This window comes from Bombus impatiens, unplaced genomic scaffold, assembly GCF_000188095.3.
Source record: "Bombus impatiens unplaced genomic scaffold, BIMP_2.2 scf_0360, whole genome shotgun sequence".
Classification (NCBI taxonomy): Eukaryota; Metazoa; Arthropoda; class Insecta; order Hymenoptera; family Apidae; genus Bombus; species Bombus impatiens.
The window spans coordinates 269,288-287,978 of record NT_176779.1 but is presented as its reverse complement, the minus strand read 5'-3'; the positions used below and the strand labels follow the sequence as shown (position 1 = coordinate 287,978).

At 31.6% G+C, this 18,691-nt stretch overlaps 4 protein-coding genes and 1 long non-coding RNA gene across 6 annotated transcripts; 2 read left to right on the top strand and 3 right to left on the bottom strand.

Annotated features, from left to right (window-relative positions):
- Positions 1 to 28: 28 nt before the first annotated feature.
- On the bottom strand, positions 29 to 6,837 carry LOC100743021 (histone-lysine N-methyltransferase, H3 lysine-79 specific). Its single transcript, XM_033320801.1, has 11 exons — positions 6,576 to 6,837; positions 6,141 to 6,210; positions 5,168 to 5,447; positions 3,155 to 3,332; positions 2,635 to 2,861; positions 2,191 to 2,477; positions 1,259 to 2,083; positions 821 to 928; positions 625 to 726; positions 226 to 532; positions 29 to 144 (listed from the first exon to the last, which is right to left on the bottom strand). Exons 1-11 carry the CDS (start codon positions 6,631 to 6,633, stop codon positions 70 to 72), a joined length of 2,517 nt encoding a protein of 838 aa, XP_033176692.1. The 5' UTR covers positions 6,634 to 6,837; the 3' UTR covers positions 29 to 69.
- Positions 6,838 to 8,089: 1,252 nt separating this feature from the next.
- LOC100742903 (nuclear envelope phosphatase-regulatory subunit 1) lies at positions 8,090 to 9,201 on the top strand. The gene is made up of 4 exons (XM_003489629.4): positions 8,090 to 8,300; positions 8,444 to 8,515; positions 8,657 to 8,791; positions 8,873 to 9,201. The coding sequence occupies exons 1-4, from the start codon at positions 8,273 to 8,275 to the stop codon at positions 9,025 to 9,027; spliced, it is 390 nt and encodes a 129-aa protein (XP_003489677.1). The 5' UTR covers positions 8,090 to 8,272; the 3' UTR covers positions 9,028 to 9,201.
- A 1,066-nt stretch (positions 9,202 to 10,267) lies between these two features.
- Positions 10,268 to 13,840, bottom strand: LOC100741582 (regulation of nuclear pre-mRNA domain-containing protein 1B). 2 transcript variants are annotated; one of them, XM_003489618.4, is made up of 5 exons: positions 13,544 to 13,840; positions 12,550 to 12,854; positions 12,340 to 12,474; positions 11,589 to 11,864; positions 10,268 to 11,431 (listed from the first exon to the last, which is right to left on the bottom strand). In XM_003489618.4, the coding sequence occupies exons 1-5, from the start codon at positions 13,692 to 13,694 to the stop codon at positions 11,282 to 11,284; spliced, it is 1,017 nt and encodes a 338-aa protein (XP_003489666.1). In that variant the 5' UTR covers positions 13,695 to 13,840; the 3' UTR covers positions 10,268 to 11,281. The 2 variants fall into 2 exon arrangements, with proteins under 2 accessions (XP_003489666.1, XP_012241240.1); XM_012385817.3 differs by having other exon boundaries at positions 12,556 to 12,854.
- A 400-nt stretch (positions 13,841 to 14,240) lies between these two features.
- Positions 14,241 to 17,246, top strand: LOC100741464 (UPF0472 protein C16orf72 homolog). Its single transcript, XM_003489617.4, has 5 exons — positions 14,241 to 14,847; positions 15,115 to 15,186; positions 16,063 to 16,234; positions 16,465 to 16,610; positions 16,792 to 17,246. The coding sequence occupies exons 1-5, from the start codon at positions 14,655 to 14,657 to the stop codon at positions 16,932 to 16,934; spliced, it is 726 nt and encodes a 241-aa protein (XP_003489665.1). The 5' UTR covers positions 14,241 to 14,654; the 3' UTR covers positions 16,935 to 17,246.
- On the bottom strand, positions 16,389 to 16,798 carry LOC117151676. The gene is made up of 2 exons (XR_004461768.1): positions 16,661 to 16,798; positions 16,389 to 16,571 (listed from the first exon to the last, which is right to left on the bottom strand). It is a non-coding gene; the product is annotated as an uncharacterized LOC117151676 (long non-coding RNA).
- Positions 17,247 to 18,691: the final 1,445 nt, after the last annotated feature.

The following is an 18,691-nucleotide window of genomic DNA, read 5'->3' as shown; positions in this document are numbered from 1 at the left end:
ATTCGTTTTCTACAAATATAAAACGAAAGAAACGAAAATGTGAACAAAAACGCGATTGTTTGGTTTTTGTTAAAAGATCTCTGATGCAACGGGAGAGATTAGGCATCTCTCGGAATCCCATTCGATCTGTTTCATTAAAAGACCCTGCAAGATAGATTTACATATATCAATTTATGGAACACTAATATACTTAAAAGCGTCTCTATTTCGTTATACGACACGTACGTTTTTTAAGGTAGATAATTTAGATAGAATTTCTTGTCCGCACCAAATATTAGAATTGTCATTTCGTGATCCTTTATTGTCAGTATTATTAATATGAACATTGCTCAATCGAGCTTTATCACTTTGCTCGTTCCTATTCTCTTCGATAGTGATTCTCCCATTCTTGTCAGTTCTCAATGGTATGATAGAGTTCAAACTATCCATCGAGAGATCTGCGTCATAGTTGTCAACTTTTAATTTTGATCTATTTAATGTTCGAATTTTCGATTTAATATTCATAAACTTTCTTCTGTCAGGAGATGGCGATCTATCAAAAAACACAGTTGATTATCTGTTATAATATTTCTAATATAATATTTTTAATGCACGAATCGAAATATTAATAAGAATTACGTGTACCTAGAACGTTCATCGCTAGATTCAACTTGACGTCTCCTCAATCGCAATCGTCGTTGATAATGAGGATCTTTTTCGCTTTGCGTGCGATATCGAGTTCCAGGTCTAAGAAATTAACAATATTTAAACATCTTTCGTATTGCGATGAGATAAACTTTAATTAAATATTAATCTATGTTTAAACATTATTAAAAATTACCTATTAGCATTCCACTGTGGTCTAGATTCGATAGCTCTTCTAGGTTGAGGTTTCGACCGACGAAAAGTTTTTACGATAATGTCTTCCGCCAATCCAACGTTAGCAGACCTTTTAAATTAACGAAACATTGCGCATAACATTCAATACCATGCAAATGTTAGTTAGAAAATAAAATATTTGCATATTTATAAACACCCAAATATAGCGAAAGCAAGCATAACTTGTGTAATAATAAACAATGTATATACGTGCAAATAAATATACAAAAAAGATAGTAATATAAAATAAAAATAATTGTGTAATAAAGTGCGTAAAAAATAAAATTTCGAGAAACGAAATGAAATCATAATTACCGCTTCTATTTGCAAGACAGAAGAATAATATCCTCTACGACTCTTCAAGTTTTGAAGTGATTCAATGCATCATATTACGACTCACTTTTCAATGTCCCTCTTAATAGCATTCGTTGCATCCTTGCGGTCCTTCATAGAAGTATCCTTAGTGGTCAAGTCCTGCACTTTCTCCGGAAAATCCTGAACATTTTTCTCTATATCTGTTTGCGTACCGAAATCTCGGCCATTTATAGCTCTGTATTTGCTTGGCGTGAGTAATCTATTCTCTACGATCATCGATGATATCCTGGAGGAATTTGGGGTAAAGTTCGAACTGCCTATATTCTGTATGAAGGTATTCAAGCCTACAGATAAATTACTGTTCGAATTATTTTCTAATCTTCTTGGTGTTGGAGTCAACACCAAGTTGACCAATTGTAGATTTGCCTTGCTGAGTAGTTCCGAATCTTCGAGTCGACCACTTAGCACAATGGCTACGTCTTTGCTAACAGGAACTTGGACTGGTTTTATGTCATCCATATTTTGTTCTGATTTGTTCATCGTATTATTGTCATCGGTATTGTCATTGTGTGTTTTGTTACTATTGTTATCAACATTATTATATTCTCCTGTATTTGATGTTTCTTTCTCGACAGTTTTATTTTCAACATCGTCATTATTAGAAGGTAGATTCTGTTGACTTCCTGCACTCGCGCAATTTTGACCGACCTGGTTTTCATTCGAAATATTGGATTCACAGTTTTTAAGAGATGCAATGGGATTCTCTTCGCTATTTTTTTCGCACTTTCGCCGAAATTTCTTTTGTTCCTTTGCTAAACGCTCTGCTGCTTCTAACACTTCACGCATCGCCTCGGCTTGTCTTAATTTAGCCGCTTCTCGGTCTTTTAATTTTCTTTGTTCTTCCTCAAATCTAGGATAAAGATGATTTCGTATAGACTTATTGAACTAATTACACGTGTGTTTACTTGGTAGAGACACGTATAATCCGTTGTAAAAATAAACTCAATATATTTATACCTTTCCTTCTCTTTTTCCCTTTCTCGTTTGATTCGTTCTTCCTCTAATCGTTCCTCCCTCAGACGTCGCTCCTTCTCTTCTTTCCTTTGTCGATCCTTTTCTTCAAGTTGTTTTTTAATCGCGCTCTGAAGTTCTAGAGCTTTTTGTCTTCTTACTTCTCGTTCTTGGAGAATTTGTGCATCAACAGGAATATTTTGACCACGAAGATAAGTCTTGTTATCGGATCCGATCGAGCCCACCGTTGAGCTGTCTGAACTACTCGCACTCTCGTGATTAATAACCAAAACCTTGATAAATATTAATATAAAGTTACAAATTCTGATCATAGAAGATAATAGTTAACATGATATATATCAATAGAAGATACGATATTTGTTCTATTGATTTAAATTAGTATTAAATAGTTATCGAAATCGAGTTACAAGGTATTTCTGATAGTCATACTTGGCTCGAATGTCCCAATCTTGACAACCAAGACGGTGGTGGTGGATCTCCTCGTGTAGTCTCCTGACCCCAGACACTGCCCCATCTTGGCCTGTTAAGTTCGCCTATTCTACCATCAGATAATCTCCTCGATGGTGGTAATGAATTTTCAGGTGTTGTGTGATAAGGATTCTGCCACGTCTTTTCGGTCATGTCCGCTCCTAGTGGTTTGCAACTGGGCAACAGCGCTAGAGAATCAAACAGGAAATTACCTGTTATTTAAAAGCAAATATTTTATCGGCAAATGTGAATGCTTCTTTTTTAAAAAATCGGACATAACACTTCCACATACATATGTAAGAAACTGTAATAACTAATAATAAAAAATAAATAGCTTAAGGTAAGAACAAGATGATTCCAAAAATTGAATTCGTAGAAGACATACTCTAGCGTGTCATGAACTTATGCAATACGATCTGGTACTTACTGTATGATACAATATGTTAAGCTTCTTACTCCAAAATCTACCATACGAACTTACTTCCTTTCGCTGACACGGGTACGTCTACAGAGTCGCTGGCATAACCGGAAGTTTCCCCTTCGCGTTCTTCCCCTTGCGAGCCGTAATGATTGTTTTTTGAATTCTCGTAACGATCGTAAAGTCGACGTTTCTCGGAATGGTAGTGTAAGCCTTCTGTAGCGAAGTCTCGTTGTTGGCCCTAAAATACGAAGCAATGAATTTGTTCTATAAAGGTAAAGATAAAATGGTTCGCGTGACGAGAGAGCAATTCCCTACTTTTTCATCAATCTGAATATCGTGTTCCCTTTAACGCGCATATACATATACATATACTCATAGTTGGATATGATTACTGTACCAGTACGAGACAGGGACGACAAACGGTGATAGGGTTCTGTATCGACTTTTGAGATTTGTAGGGCCTGTTTGCTATCTTGACATAGGTTTAAGCTTAAGTGAATACGATTGCTTTGCCTTTATCGCGTTTCGTTATTTTAACGAGAACAGTTTTTATAAAATAAATGCTTTGCAGGAACCCCTTCGCGTTCTTCACCTTGCGAGCCGTAATGATTGTTTTTTGAATTCTCGTAACGATCGTAAAGTCGACGTTTCTCGGAATGGTAGTGTAAGCCTTCTGTAGCGAAGTCTCGTTGTTGGCCCTAAAATACGAAGCAATGAATTTGTTCTATAAAGGTAAAGATAAAATGGTTCGCGTGACGAGAGAGCAATTCCCTACTTTTTCATCAATCTGAATATCGTGTTCCCTTTAACGCGCATATACATATACATATACTCATAGTTGGATATGATTACTGTACCAGTACGAGACAGGGACGACAAACGGTGATAGGGTTCTGTATCGACTTTTGAGATTTGTAGGGCCTGTTTGCTATCTTGACATAGGTTTAAGCTTAAGTGAATACGATTGCTTTGCCTTTATCGCGTTTCGTTATTTTAACGAGAACAGTTTTTATAAAATAAATGCTTTGCAGGAAAAGAATTATTTTCTATTTTAAAAGTACAGCTATATTTCCTTAAGTACTCGTGTTATTTATTACGTTATTGATTGCGTTGAAGATATTTAAATTGATTTTATATAAGTGTCTGTGCAAAGGCAAATCAATTTTTTAAATACTGCTATATTGTTATTTTATATGAATTTTGAAAATATGTAACTATCTTAAATTGTATATACATATAACTCGTTATGTAGCATTGTAATATTCTTCTAGCTGAAACTACAATAATATACATCAAATATATGTAATTGCTTTAACTTTACACATACAGTGACTTCCAAAAGTGTCGCAACACCTTTTAGACTGAATTTGGTCGTTTGGTCCAGTTTTAAAAAAGTTACTCAGTCTTAAATAGTGTTGCACCAGATTTGGTAGTCATTGCATGTCCTATGTACATTCGATATGAAAATTGGAGTATGTACAAAGTATGTAATTTTGGTAAGAAACTTGGTCATATACAGGCAAGGAGTAGTCAAGAGGTGAGTGAACTTTGCTTGGAAGATAAGAATCGATTTGCCAGACTGCCTTACTTTTGCTTTCCCCTCACGAGTAACACACAATCACGTATAACTTTCTCGGAGCGGCAATTAAAAACACGTGCTCATTTGTTATTCCGTTATCGTATAGAACGGCATTTAGAACAAATTTTACGTAATGAATATTCAAAAATAATCAATTATACACAATACATAAGCGCGGTATGTAGCGTAAAAAGTAGGACAATGTTACGAATATTCAAGCATAAAAAGAAATTACGATCATCTTAAATTCTGCATCTACATATTTTGTTGTTCGCTTACCTTCCCTATATATTTATATATTTATCGTTTTGCAATATCTTTTATTTAATAAAAATCATATGTCTAATAAATAATGTATACCGTTATAATTTGTAATTTATAATTTATAATCGTTATTCCTGGTCAAAATCATTGAAAGTATTCGAATATTTTTGTGAGCCCCTGTATGTTGATATATGTTTCAGTCTCTATGTTAAACGTATCGCACGACGAACCTGACAATGATATTGTTGCTGATCCTTGTTATAAATCGGTGGCAAGCTCGGACTTCTGTGCCTAATCTGCGAAACTTCCGACTGCTCGTGCAGATTTATCAAGCTACCACCATTGCAATCCAGACATTTTACGCTCGTGCCGCCGTTTCCGGAACTCTCTGTCACCAGACTCTTCAGGCTGACGGTACTTCCGTAATGTCCAGCAGCACGAAAAGGTTTCGAGGGCGATTGCTTGTCTTTCGTTACCGTCAAGGACATTCTTGCGCCATTCGGATAGGTGCTGCGTTACACGTTTTATTAATACATCGTACAATAGTAATAGAAACACCTTGATTTACAATCGGATCGATGCGAGCCTGTCTGGCTAACATTGAACACGTTTATTTAATATCGCTAATCTAATGAATTAGGTACGAGTACCTTGACCTTATTCGATTGTTGATGAGTTTTTGAATAATTTAACAAAATTCTAAAGCTTTTATATAGAATTTAAGTTCATAATGCTTACTATATTAACGTATTAACCTAGAAAGACGAGTTAACTCGTCACTCGGATTACCAATCTCTTGGATACAATAATATCTTTATTTAAACTTTCAATGTTGCAAAAACCAGAAATCCAGCTGAAACTGATTTAGCTTTGGTAACATCTGATTGTATAATTATGAAAGTTTCTGGTTACAGGATAATCCGTTTAACTAATGAAATATCCTTGATCTTTCAGTGTCTAAATATTATTTTAAGCTATATACGAAAACACGAGCAATTGAAAAATAATTATACGTAATGTCTATTTGATTACTTAAACATCATCTTCTTAATAGTTTCTTACACGACTTACTCTGTACTTAGAATAAATTCAATTAAAAAATATATTTATTAAATAGCCTTGGTGTTTTTGAATGAAAATTTTAAAACAACAAAATTTATCGTGACTTTTCCATTTATTGTATTTTTGGTATTCGATACTTACCGGATATTGGTGCGGATATTGATGTTATTTTTCAGAAGACCCCAACTTCCGCCAAGACGTGCCATTTCTTCTACAGTATCCGTATAAAGTATTAATTTGCCGCGCAATATTATCATATTTTCATGCTAATATCTCTCTGATATTTAATTCAGTTTGTATATAAATGTACATTATTTTGTATTCTCTACCGGCTACTTGTATTAAGATTTCATATGATTTGATGTAATTTACATTTCCATCTAAATTTACTACGATTCCGATACGGTACACAGCACGCGATATGCTATTTTTGTATCATATAAATATATTATTGCAACTTCAGTTTTCATATTTTTCAATATCTACGATCATTCCGAGCAAATTTCAAGGATGCTACATTTTTTTCAAGATTATCGAGTATAGGATCATTCGTATGATTGGAATTTCGAGACCTACCTCTCTCTCTCGCCCATTGGATCCTTTTTTGTTCCACTAATGACGTTCTCCCGATCATTGTTGGCGCGCGACACGTTTCGCGCGAAATGAGATTTGCACGTTCGGTAATGAGGGTACGGTCAAATACGTAGGGAAAAAATAAAACAGAACCTACATCAATCAGTCCTTATTTAATGCTAACGCACGGCAGTTTTACCTATTTAGCCGTTTTCGATCTCCGGGCGATGAACCATCCAATGTTTCGGTGCGCGACGACTTCCGGCGCGAATTTGAAACCCTTAGATGTCAAAAGACATTGCCCGAGTTCATCGCAGGTCGTGTCAATATTTGAGACTGCGGTAGGCCTGCAGGACTGTACAAGGTTCACCTGACAAGTACACACACGTGTGGCTTATGTTAAATGCGAAAGGAACGCGCGGTCGCGATTCGATCACGCGGTACGTTTCTATGGGAACAATCGTGAATCAACCACGGAACCTCTTGCACTATTGTCAGGGTCGATAATATTGACCAGACAGGCAAGATAAGGGATAATGACCTCCAACCGTCTATTTGACGGTCAGAGATCACATCTTCGACAGTGGCATATGAACGTATGTAGGTACATCGTTGAAGAGATAAAACTGCTATAATGAATAACAACTTAAATAGCTGTACCAATGTAAAGTAAAAGATGCAATGTTTCATAGCTTTCTGCACGACTTACGAATATCAGTGACATTTCAATTTAAAATTCTATGTATCTTATTTGTTATATCAAATTTTCGTAAATGTTATCTTGTATTGAAATAGAAATAAAGATCACACGTATATTTATGTAACGAAGAAGATTTATTTTACATAAGTTTATGTAGAGCAAACAAAATCTCGTCGTTATTAATATAACAAGTACATATTTATTTAGCTAGTCAACCAATTCCATATTTCTAATTTAGTTTTTCTTAGATTGGTGTACTAAATAGGTATAATTTAAAATTATATAATTTATTTGCAATATATACGTATTGTGCTAATACAGTTTATGTATAGTTTAAATATCATCCACAGATATGCTGTTTTATAAAATTGTAAATAAAATAACATTATTAAGTCTTTTATAAAACCAATATTTATAGGATAAATAAGTAATTTTGTTAACTGTAATTGGAACTTGTTTCATATATGCCGCTTTTAAACGATATTACTATGAAAATACACGTTGCTACCATCTGTTATTAAAATAGTAAATCAACGATTAACAGGATTCTCTAGTGACATCTTGAAACGATAAAGTTATCAACATAAATGCACGTTCGCCCGGGAAATCTTTCTTATGAAAAATGGAACTATATTAGCATGTACATCCTTCCTGTTTGCCACAATCTTCTATTTCTAATTGTTCCCATTTGTTTAATTTGTATAGTCCTAGTTCTTAAACATAAATAAATTCTGAAAAACGTAACATCGCTGTTAAGAATTCTTACTTGAAAAATTATACTTTATTAGTTTTTTATTCAAAAGAAAATATCTAACAATACTAAAGTATTATATCGTATTTGTGAATGTCCGTATAAAAATGTGTATCAAAAATATAATTATATATTTATTTATGTGATAATTCATATTTTCAACGATAGTGGCGTGCATGATGTGATTTTATAATCGGAATTATTTGTAATCCGTTTGTTTTAAATGTATACATATGAAAGAAGTAAAACATGTCTTTAGATCAAACAGTGTGTGAAGGTAAAAATAACAGTTTAGTAATTTAAACGATTAATTTAACGCATTTGGTGAGAAATAGCAGTAATGTCATAATAGCAAATACAAGATCAGTTTTCAGGTTATATTGTGTTTGCTTGTAACTTCTAACTTTTTGTTGTTTTCAGATCTGAAAGCTTTTGAAAGACGACTTACTGAAGTAATTGCTAGTTTACAACCAGCCACTTTGCGTTGGAGAAGTATGATTTTCTATTTATCTGTGTCTGTTATATTTTATAAAACTCTCTTATTAGATGATAATATAACGTTAATGTTGCTTATTCATTTTGTTACTCGATGTAAATTTATTCTATGTATATTTAATGTAACACTATTTTCAGTGTTGTTAGGTTTCATTTCTGTGTGTACTGCTATTGGTGCATGGCATTGGTTAACAGATCCAAATACACCAGCAGTATCATTTACACAAAGTCTATGTAATCATCCATTTTTTGCAATTGCTAGTATTATTTTAGGTAAGCATGATCAACATGATCTGTGTTGTTTTTGGTAACATATATATAGATATAGAAATGGATATGCTTAATTTGTTTCAGTTATATTATTTATGATGGGAGTCCATAGACGTGTAATTGCACCAAGTATCATAACTCAAAGAGCTAGAAGTGTTCTTAGTAATTTTAATATGAGTTGTGATGATACTGGAAAGCTCATTCTTAAACCAACTCGATCACGACATCATGAAACTTAAAAAATAGAAATGATGTAGATTTTACGTTAGTTTCCGAAGTGTTCATTAATACCTAAATTGCTATGCAGGGTGTCTATAAAAAATATATGTATACTATATGTATACAACACATTTTTGATACTAGCGTTAGATTTAAGATATTTTCTTGTTGTACTTAGTATTTAAAAGATTCAAGTTGGTATCTTTTATTTTTTAAATTCTATTCATATATTAAAATTGATACACATATGAAAAATGTTGTATTTCATAAAATTATTTTAAGAATAGTAAAAAATTTTTAAATTATATATATTCCATGTACATTCATTCTAAATACTTTTAAACAATAAACTTAGTAAAAATGATTGCCAACAGATGATACAATAATTTTCATTTGTATTGAAGCAATAACAATTAATAGGTTTACAATGATTTATTTCAAAGCAGTGGTAAATGTAATTTGATATAAATTTTATTCCATGTACGTCATAACTTCCTAAATAATATAAGTTATAAATAATATAGTTCTTAAATACAAGAATATTTGTAATGTTCTTATTTATTGTGTGTATATATATACGTAAACATATGTATATGGCAAGAGATATAAATATTATATATTTATTTGATTGAAAAATGTTCGCAATGTTATGTATCTAAATTAAAAATTATATATATATACAATATTATATATATTATTTATATATATTTTGTGATTTAAAAATTTTTTAAATTTAGATATATAATATTGTGAATATTTTTCAATCAAATAAATATATAATATTTATATTTCTTCCCATATATTTGCAGAGAGTTGATACATGTTAAAATTTCTGTTTAGCATTTCATTAATATATATGACATGTATGAAGATATAAGTATAAACATAAGGTGTTGTAGTAATTTAAATTCATATATAGATAAATGATACATGTAACATCATAATTGTATATATATAAACATATATATATATATATATATATATAGAAATGTAAAATAAATTTTATTAGTATACTTTAAATAAGTAAAATTCTTTGTTATATTCATTAAATATATATGTAATGTACTATTTTAAATTTTATATGCAGATTAATTTTTATTTTTGTTGGTCGTGTGTGTGTTTCTTTTTATAATAACTTTGATTATAATCGAACTATTTTAAGTCATAAACAGTACTATCATACTATAAGCAATGAAACATAGACAATAACATTGAAATATTTACCATAAAGCAAAATTATGACTATTAAATGAAACATACTATTATAACGATCAAAACATTTATTCGTATTAATATTCTGCATATTATTACAATTTTTGCAATGCACAATCACGCGATTTATTTCGTACAATATTACATATACAATATTATGTATTTACGCAGATCAGTATTCATTCAAAATCAACTATAGCATTATGTATTTAAGACGCGTTTCTCAGTCCCAGTATTACATTACCTACGATATATATATACAAGGGATAATTACCAAGTATTGTAAGTGTAACATTCTAATTCTAACATTGCTAATAGCAATGTCTGGACAACTAAAAATTTTCTGTATTTGCCAATTTCTAAGTGCATATTTTTAACATATATAATATATTTCGTTATTTCATAAATATATACTTTTCTTTTTCAAATATATACTTTTTCATTTCTATTGGAAGTTTTCAATGGAACAATTAAATTGAAAACAAAATTTCCAATTTGTATCATTTAGAACTTCAAATAATGGACATGTTTATTCATATTTTTCTTCCGTTTCATTTCTTTATAATATACTCGATTTACCAGTAATATATTTGAAAGTTATTAACTTATTAAATACTTTTTATGAATAAAATATGAAAGCAGGAACGTTGTTAATTTTGGACCAAAAATTTTTGTTTAATTTTTCAAGATATCCTAGTAAAAATTAACTTTTATTTGCGTTTTACTTAAAACCCAAAAAACAAGAAGTAGGTAAATCTAACATTGAAAATGACTGGCGCTATAGCTTTATAAATTCTGAAATGTTATACAATTACTTGGTTCGTTTGCTTTATTCATATTACTAAAATATTTCGTAAAACGATCCTGTGATATTCATTTATCAGTACCTTTCTTTGTAATTACATGCGAGGATCAATATTTAATGTATTAAATATTGAAGAGTAGAAAGTTATAATATAAGATATATTTCATCACAAAAACCAAGCTAACATAGCATGGTTGCATTTATTTATGCATGGAACTAAAAAATAATTCAACAATCGTGTTTTCTAAACTCACGTGCTAGTGCATAGAAAACAGATCACCAGCTGAAGGAAGTGGTGCCAATCCGCCCGTAACATCAGGTAATTGTGTCAAATCAGGTAAATTGGAAATGTGTGATTTTACCTCAGATCGGACAGCGCATACTTTTTTAAGTTTTTCTTTATAATCCTGTAACATTATTAAATTTTATATTACATGTATATATATTTAAAATTATATAAAAAGTATTAAAAGTATTAAAAGTATATATATATTTTTTATTTATATATATATATTTTTTAAATAGATATTTGTGATTTATTTTCTAAAAAGAGTACAATCGTACTTCTAATGTTGCTTGTGCCTGTTGAAGTAATTGCCTTTGTGCCAAAGTGTAATCTCTGAGCATAGTTAGCAATCTCCTTCTGTCTTCCATTTCTGCTTGGAGTCGTCCGTTATAATCTGCTAACAATGCAGCAGCTTCATTTACTGCAACACTTAATTGATCTGCAGCTGCTCTATCTGCTAAATTCGCAAGAAGCGAAACTTCAGAAACTTCTGGTGGTAAAGAGGCAATACGTTCTCTAACACCAGCATCTGAGGATGCTGTGTTTTCCAAATCCTGAAATAGAGAAGGCATTCTTTAATAATTGCCTTCAATATGTTTATGTATATATACATGTTTAATGTATTTGTCTTATACTATTTACGTGATCATATGAATGGATCATTTAAGAGGGTAAGGTATTCTTTTACATAGAACTACGTTTTATTAAATAAGAATATTACTTCTAAAAGACTAAAAAGGCTATATATGTAAATTTTAAATAAATCCAATGTTACTATTTTATTATTTATGCAATAAATAAATAAAAAGTTTTTAGTAACACAAAGAGAAAATGTATTGCGAAGTAGATTAAGAATAAAAAAGATGGTTATGAAATGATTAAAATTTCTATTGGGGATGGAAATATCAAACTGTAAATATGCTTGCCAATATGCCTTATGGATTCAACATATATTTTTCTATATATAAGATAGTTTATTGCTAACGATACATATTCCGAATTTTTGTTGTTTTTATAAATGGTATTAACCATTAAGGCTTTGATGAGTTCCTCTGTTTCCGGTGGGTCTCCAGCAGGAGTACGAGGACTTAGTGTTACATGTAGCTCCTTGGTTCCATCCACTTCAACCTCAGTCTCTGATTTCTTTCTCTCCTTTTTATCTTTCTGCAATGTATGATATACATAACATAATTAGAAATATTATACTTAACATCATCTGAAATCAGTGTTTTATGTTACCTTTATTTTTTCTATGTCATTCTTAAATTTCTTTTTTGGAGGTGGTGTTCCAGGATCTTTTGAGGTATCTGTAAAAGCAGCCTTAAACTCTGCAATTTGTGCCTTATCATAAACTCCTCTCTCTTCCCAAATTTGAAGTAGCCTATTTAATCTCTCCCTTGTCTTTTCATCAAATCCCTTCATATGTTCAAAAGCTTTTGGTAAAACTGTCTCAAATTCTTTTCCAAACTCTGGTCCTTTCTTTTTACTATTTTGAATAACATCATTTGCCAAATACATAAACATCAGCTTACGATTATCCTTCACTGTAAAAATATGTTAATAATAATAATACTTGATAAAGTATAAATTCATCAATTTTATAAATCAATTATATATAAAAAAAATAAACTAATTTGCATTTTTTCTGTTAAAATTGAAATTGTAACAAAATGTAATATGTGAGAAAAGTTGTAATTATACAGTAAATCAGATTTATTATAACACTTTATTATAAAATAAATTATGACACTTATGAAATAATTAGTTCAAACATATATTATGTAATATAATTACAATGTGACAAGTGAACAATTAACATGTAAAAAGTGGAGAAATATTTTTAAAAATCTCTAAATAATGATGTCAATTATATAAAGTATTAATAACAATTGCATTGTATATGTGAAAGCATATTATGTACTGAATTTTACTTTTATATTGAAAATTATAATATCATGTAAAATGTAACATATTCTGATTGTATTAAATAAATACTAACGATATAAATACAATTTTGCAGTTGACATACTGTTACGAAAAGTATGTTCATAATTACGTAGCGAAAATCTAACTTATAAGTTAACCTAGACATTTTTCGAAGATTATTTCACATGTATTCGATTTGTAATACTTTTTTACAATAATTCAATAAGAAAATAATATTCGACCACGTGTCTAAAGTTTTAAATATAAAATAAATAGCAAAGATATACTTACGACAAGCGTCACGTACCTTTACACATCTCTTTAAACCAGACTTTCACGATGGTCGGATGATGTTTTCTGTGGTGAATTAACCAAAGAGAAAGTGTTTGAATGCTTTGTTGAGAGGGATTTAAGTCCATTAATCTTTTCACAAGTGCACTTTCTGTAAACCCTGTCATTTTTAAATTAGAACGTTTGTTTTGTCAGCAAAAGATGTATAAAACCGTACGTATCCCAACTCACGAGTCGCACAACTGTACGACTCAACAGCTGAAATACAAACATGAACGGCGTATAAAACGTTGCACTTTACCGCATATTATTTTCGTCATTTCAACAACCAGCGCCACCTTTCCGAGATATTTTCGAACTACATCGCATTGCGTTGTTAATTTCATGATCGATAATTCAAATATTACAGTACAGATAAAATGCTATTCGTATTTTCTGGTAGTCGATGACAGTTATTATCGTATTATGTCCATGTGACAGAATTTCTTACATTATTTTACTTGAAGAAGAAACAATTCATAATATTAGTAAGTATACGCTATCAAAGCAAAGTATATCCTAATTTCATTTTACATATATAAGAGGTATTAAAGGTTTTTTAAATGAGACAAATCAATAAGTATAGACAAAAGAAATATAAATGCATATATACATATTAAAGAATAAAATTACAAATTCTTTTTTATCGACTGTGCATGGTTTTGGTAAGAATCACGAGTAGAGGGTACTGGATCGCCTTGAATAGAGCGCAGCGGTGATTTCCAGAGACCGCCAGAGATCAGTGCGTCGTCGCAGTCGAGGGGTGAAAAAGGGATTATGTATCGTTGGGTTAGTTTGTTCTTCGAACCTGCCAATTCGTATTTCGTGTTTCGTTGCGCGTGAGACTTGTGCGATCCTCGAGCGAGGCTCATCGTAATGGCCGCGACCTGACTCGGGTGGTGTGCATGCGAGCTACCGTGTTCGCGTTACGTGAAGTAAACGAGCAGAAGAGGAGATAGAGTAAAAAAAATACAAGGAACGAGAAAATACGACGGAGTTTAGGGTTACGCGATTTCTGTGTATATCGTGAGTGCATGTGGGTGGGCGAGGTGGGTTGAGGTCGCAAAAAGTCTGGAGGACGGCAAATCATGAGCGAGGATAGGAACGAAGAGGATCCCCTAATGGATCTCTGGTACAGCAATTGGGAACAACAGTGCGTTGAGGCGCTGGAAACAGAACCGGATTACGAAACGCAACTGCATAACGAAAAGGAACTCTATTCCCAGCAGATGTGGACGAGTTTTCAGACGACAGCGTCGGCCATCGCCCAGCTGTACAAAGGCAAGTTAATTCAACGATAATACCGATCGCCGCTCCTGTCCTCCTTTTTGCTCATCTTCAGAACGAGTTCTATACGATGTTTACGAGTAGTAAAACGTCTTGCTACCTCGCTGTAGTTACCATTTTGCGTGACATCCATTTTGTGCGACGTACGAGAGGATACGCCACTGTTCTTGCTTCTCGTTTGCTTCGATTCCCTTTTTTCGCCGCGTGTTGCATATCGATCTGATCGTGTAACCAGTTCCTTTCGGCTTTGCTCTTTTACAGATCGTACGCAGGGTGTCTCTCTATGGCTACCCTTTCAGACTGCCGCAGGCACCGTCACGTCGTTGTACAAAGGTGCGTGCACTTCCTTGGTCTCTCTTGTCAACAATGTGAGCAAGATAAACCTATAGTCTGTCTTTCTTTCTCGTGATCTTTCCTTCTTTCTTTACGATATTATTTTTTTTGTGTCAGCTTTTCTTTTCTCTTTTTTTATCTACAGTTTTACTATTCGGTCATCCTTTTGCACGGCCGTCATCCACACACGTACACACATCACATTCATACACTTTGATAATGTGTTTGCATGTACGTGTGCGTCAGAAAGCTTTGCACAGCTGACCAATACTGAAGGTCAGCTGTTAATTGACGCAAACTTTCAGGACTATTACGAATATTTATAGAAAACAGAAGTACATTCCTATCATTTCCTGAAAATTAGATCATTCTTGCAGATAATTATGAGTCATATAATAAAATAATATCAAATGTTCATCAGTACAAGTTTTACATGTGTTTACTATGATGCTTGTTTTATAGGTAATTATTGATATTTTTGAATTGTTTATTTTGGAATAAATTTAATGGTTCTTTATGTTAAAATTTTGATTTGTCCTATCCTATTGTAATTTAAAGAAAGCTAATATTAGCATTTTTAAATTATTATTTTAATTTCTAATAATTCTTTCAAAATGTTAATTGTTTTTATGAACATTAAATTTAAGTTTATGACCATATTACAAAAGATTTTAATTTTATTTCAATTATTCATTAATTATGTCTTTTATTAATAATCTTAATAACGTGGATTTCTATTTATTTCAAATATCTATTTAACTATAACTGTTTACGGATAACAATTTTTCCTTTTTTCTTTAGTTACTTATGCTGATAATCATATAAGTTATATATTTAACAAAGTTTGGTATATAAGTGTAACACACATTTCTACAGATTCAATGGATAGCATACGTCGCTGCAGTGAATTAGGTGTAGAAATGGGACGACAAAAACGTTGTAAAGAAATAATGAATTGGGCTAGGAAAAAGAGACGTATGATTCGTAGAGAAGACCTGTTAGCATATCTTGCTGGAAAACCACCTCCACCTCGATCACATTCGCACAGGTATCGTATCAATATCTTTAATAATATTTAATGTACAAATAAATGTGTTTTCTATAGTTTTTGTATAAATAAATTCCAGAAGCTGGGAAAAGCATTAATGTCATGTTACTGTATTTTACTATGCAAAAAATCTTTTAAATGTTTTATTTTATAGGACCAATAACTTTTATAAGGTTTGTCTTATTAATGAAAGTAACACAGATGTAAAATGAGCATTAATAAATTTGCAGAAGTTCACCTAAGCCAAGAATGATGGTATGTAGTTCGCCTTCATCAGGAAGTTCAGCACCAAATATGGTCGTTGCACCAACACCGCTACCTGGTAATGATCCTGATCCTGAATTACATACATTTAGAGAAGCAATTGCATTATCTGGTAAGAATTGTTGCAATATAGTAGTAAATGTAAAAAAAAATTAAGCTTACCATGAATTATTGAAATCATTTTGTGTTAGTTATAATGATGGAAAGATCTTTATGTTGATGTTCAAATTCTGTTCACTGTAATTAATATTGTCTTTAAATAATCAAAATCTCTTTTTAAAAATTGTGTGTAGGTTCACCAATATCTCGGCGCACTGGGAGACAAACCGAATTGTCAGCCTTTATTAGTAGCGAATTCGCTCGACATCATAAACGGCCTGCTTCGCACGATGTGGATATGGGATCTCCCACGCACAAACGCTCGCGTTTCATGTAACGGCGCGCGATGTATAAAGTAGCCTCGCTCCCTTGTTCCCCATTAATTAATCAATTGATAAATTAATTATTAACGGTTCAACTCCCCTACATAGTTCTCGGTTAAACATAATCACTTCAAGAAGATGGCAGTGACTTGCATTGCCATATGAAACACGTTCGTATATCTCGACTGTTATAATATTTATCAAGTTACATTATTATTTTTTATTAATATCAACTTTAAAGTTTTGGTCCTATTATTAATGATTGGAGCAGTTAATTTAGCTTTAAATAATTAATTTAATTGTGAGGAGCAATTAAGGTATCGAAATTACTGTGTCATTGTTTGAAGAAATATTAATTTGTTAACTTAAGTTTTTAAAATTACTACAAAAAAAATGGTTAGAATTTATTTGAAAATTATTTATTTATTTATTTATATACATATATATATATATATAATATATATATATAAGTTGTGAAGTAATGAAAACGTGTTACAAAATACCATTCAAAGTGCCCATACGGAGTGAATGTCATTGTTTCTTGTGCAAAAATCTGTATATGTGATTATTAGTTGATCAATTTATAAACCAAGAGTATATACCTTGCCAAACATACTATGAGATATTAAAAGCTGCAACTAACATGCTTTACACATAATTAATGTGTATCTTGAAATTAGCAGCTAATATTTCGTGATATTTTTTAGTCACTTCATAATATACTGTAATTTGTTCGAGTGCGATGTTTGACAAGTGATGAATTGGTGATCTAGTATTTTGTAATTATATTACTGTCCATGATTGTAATTTTATAGGAAAAAAAGGGAACGGGGAGAAAATGACTGTAGATTGTTCTTTCACAATCCAAAGGATCGCTTTTCTGATTATAATATTGTTATGATTATTAAATGATCATAGGTAATTCGTACTTGGACGCTTTTGTGAATAAAATGATCACGTTTTATACGACTTTTGTTGGTGATATAAGGGAAATATGTGATGGGAGAAAGAATAAGAACATAAGTGAAAGCAATGAAAAACAATGTGTTCATGAATTGGTTTCTGTAATTCTGTAATTTTTATTTATCATGTAAAAACAAGGGATCTACATTTTCTGTTGTATGACCTCTATATGATGTAGAGGAATCATAAAAATGTCTTTTGGATAATATATTTAATTGTTTCTGCAATCTGTCTTGTTTGTAATTGTACATCTGCTTTATTTATTTTGTGTGCGATCCCTTGGAAACAATCGAAAAGTGTTTACTACCATGTTTTACGCGTCATGACATCCACGCCTAAGTTTTAAATAACATGAGATCGAGTTTAGAAGCAAGGTTCAAGGAAAATGCTGAAAAATGATGTTCACGTCTTATTCTTTCCATATGTGTCGCGGGTGCTCATAATTGTGTAACTAATTGATAAAAGGTTCTCAAATAGACTTTGTGTAGTTATAAATCTTAAGCAAGTTAGGATAAACAATGCTTATATCAAACAGAATCGACAGATAAAATTAGCGGATCGGTGGAAAGGCTCTATAAAAAGTTTCTTCCAATCTTCTTGTATTTGACATCAATGATGGAAGATTATCATAGTATCGAAGTTGATTTTTATTTTTTTGTGTATTTGTTACAAGCAAAGGGTTGAGCAGTGTGTAGTGAAGATGTGTTTCATGGAAAGTCAGTATGAAAACCGTGCAATGTAAAGGTATCTACTTTTCCACAATTTCTAGTATGGATTTAATTAATAAAGGAGCTTTCCGTCTTAGATG

Bases quoted from the DNA above. Each gene is read 5' to 3' on its own strand.
- LOC100743021 (XM_033320801.1), bottom strand. From the start codon at position 6,633: ATGATCGGGAGAACGTCATTAGTGGAACAAAAAAGGATCCAATGGGCG. The intron at 3,333-5,167 runs GTTCGTCGTGCG...TTCGTATTTTAG, and splicing joins AGCAACAATATCATTGTCAG to GGCCAACAACGAGACTTCGC. The intron at 533-624 runs GTACACGTAATT...GTTTTTTGATAG, and splicing joins TCTAGCGATGAACGTTCTAG to ATCGCCATCTCCTGACAGAA.
- LOC100742903 (XM_003489629.4), top strand. From the start codon at position 8,273: ATGTCTTTAGATCAAACAGTGTGTGAAG. The intron at 8,301-8,443 runs GTAAAAATAACA...TGTTGTTTTCAG, and splicing joins AGATCAAACAGTGTGTGAAG to ATCTGAAAGCTTTTGAAAGA. The intron at 8,516-8,656 runs GTATGATTTTCT...CACTATTTTCAG, and splicing joins AGCCACTTTGCGTTGGAGAA to TGTTGTTAGGTTTCATTTCT.
- LOC100741582 (XM_003489618.4), bottom strand. From the start codon at position 13,694: ATGACAGGGTTTACAGAAAGTGCACTTGTGAAAAGATTAATGGACTTA. The intron at 11,865-12,339 runs GTTAATACCATT...TCTCTATTTCAG, and splicing joins AACTCATCAAAGCCTTAATG to GATTTGGAAAACACAGCATC. The intron at 11,432-11,588 runs GTACGATTGTAC...ATAATGTTACAG, and splicing joins AGGCACAAGCAACATTAGAA to GATTATAAAGAAAAACTTAA.
- LOC100741464 (XM_003489617.4), top strand. From the start codon at position 14,655: ATGAGCGAGGATAGGAACGAAGAGGATCCCCTAATGGATCTCTGGTAC. The intron at 14,848-15,114 runs GCAAGTTAATTC...GCTCTTTTACAG, and splicing joins CATCGCCCAGCTGTACAAAG to ATCGTACGCAGGGTGTCTCT. The intron at 15,187-16,062 runs GTGCGTGCACTT...ACATTTCTACAG, and splicing joins CGTCACGTCGTTGTACAAAG to ATTCAATGGATAGCATACGT.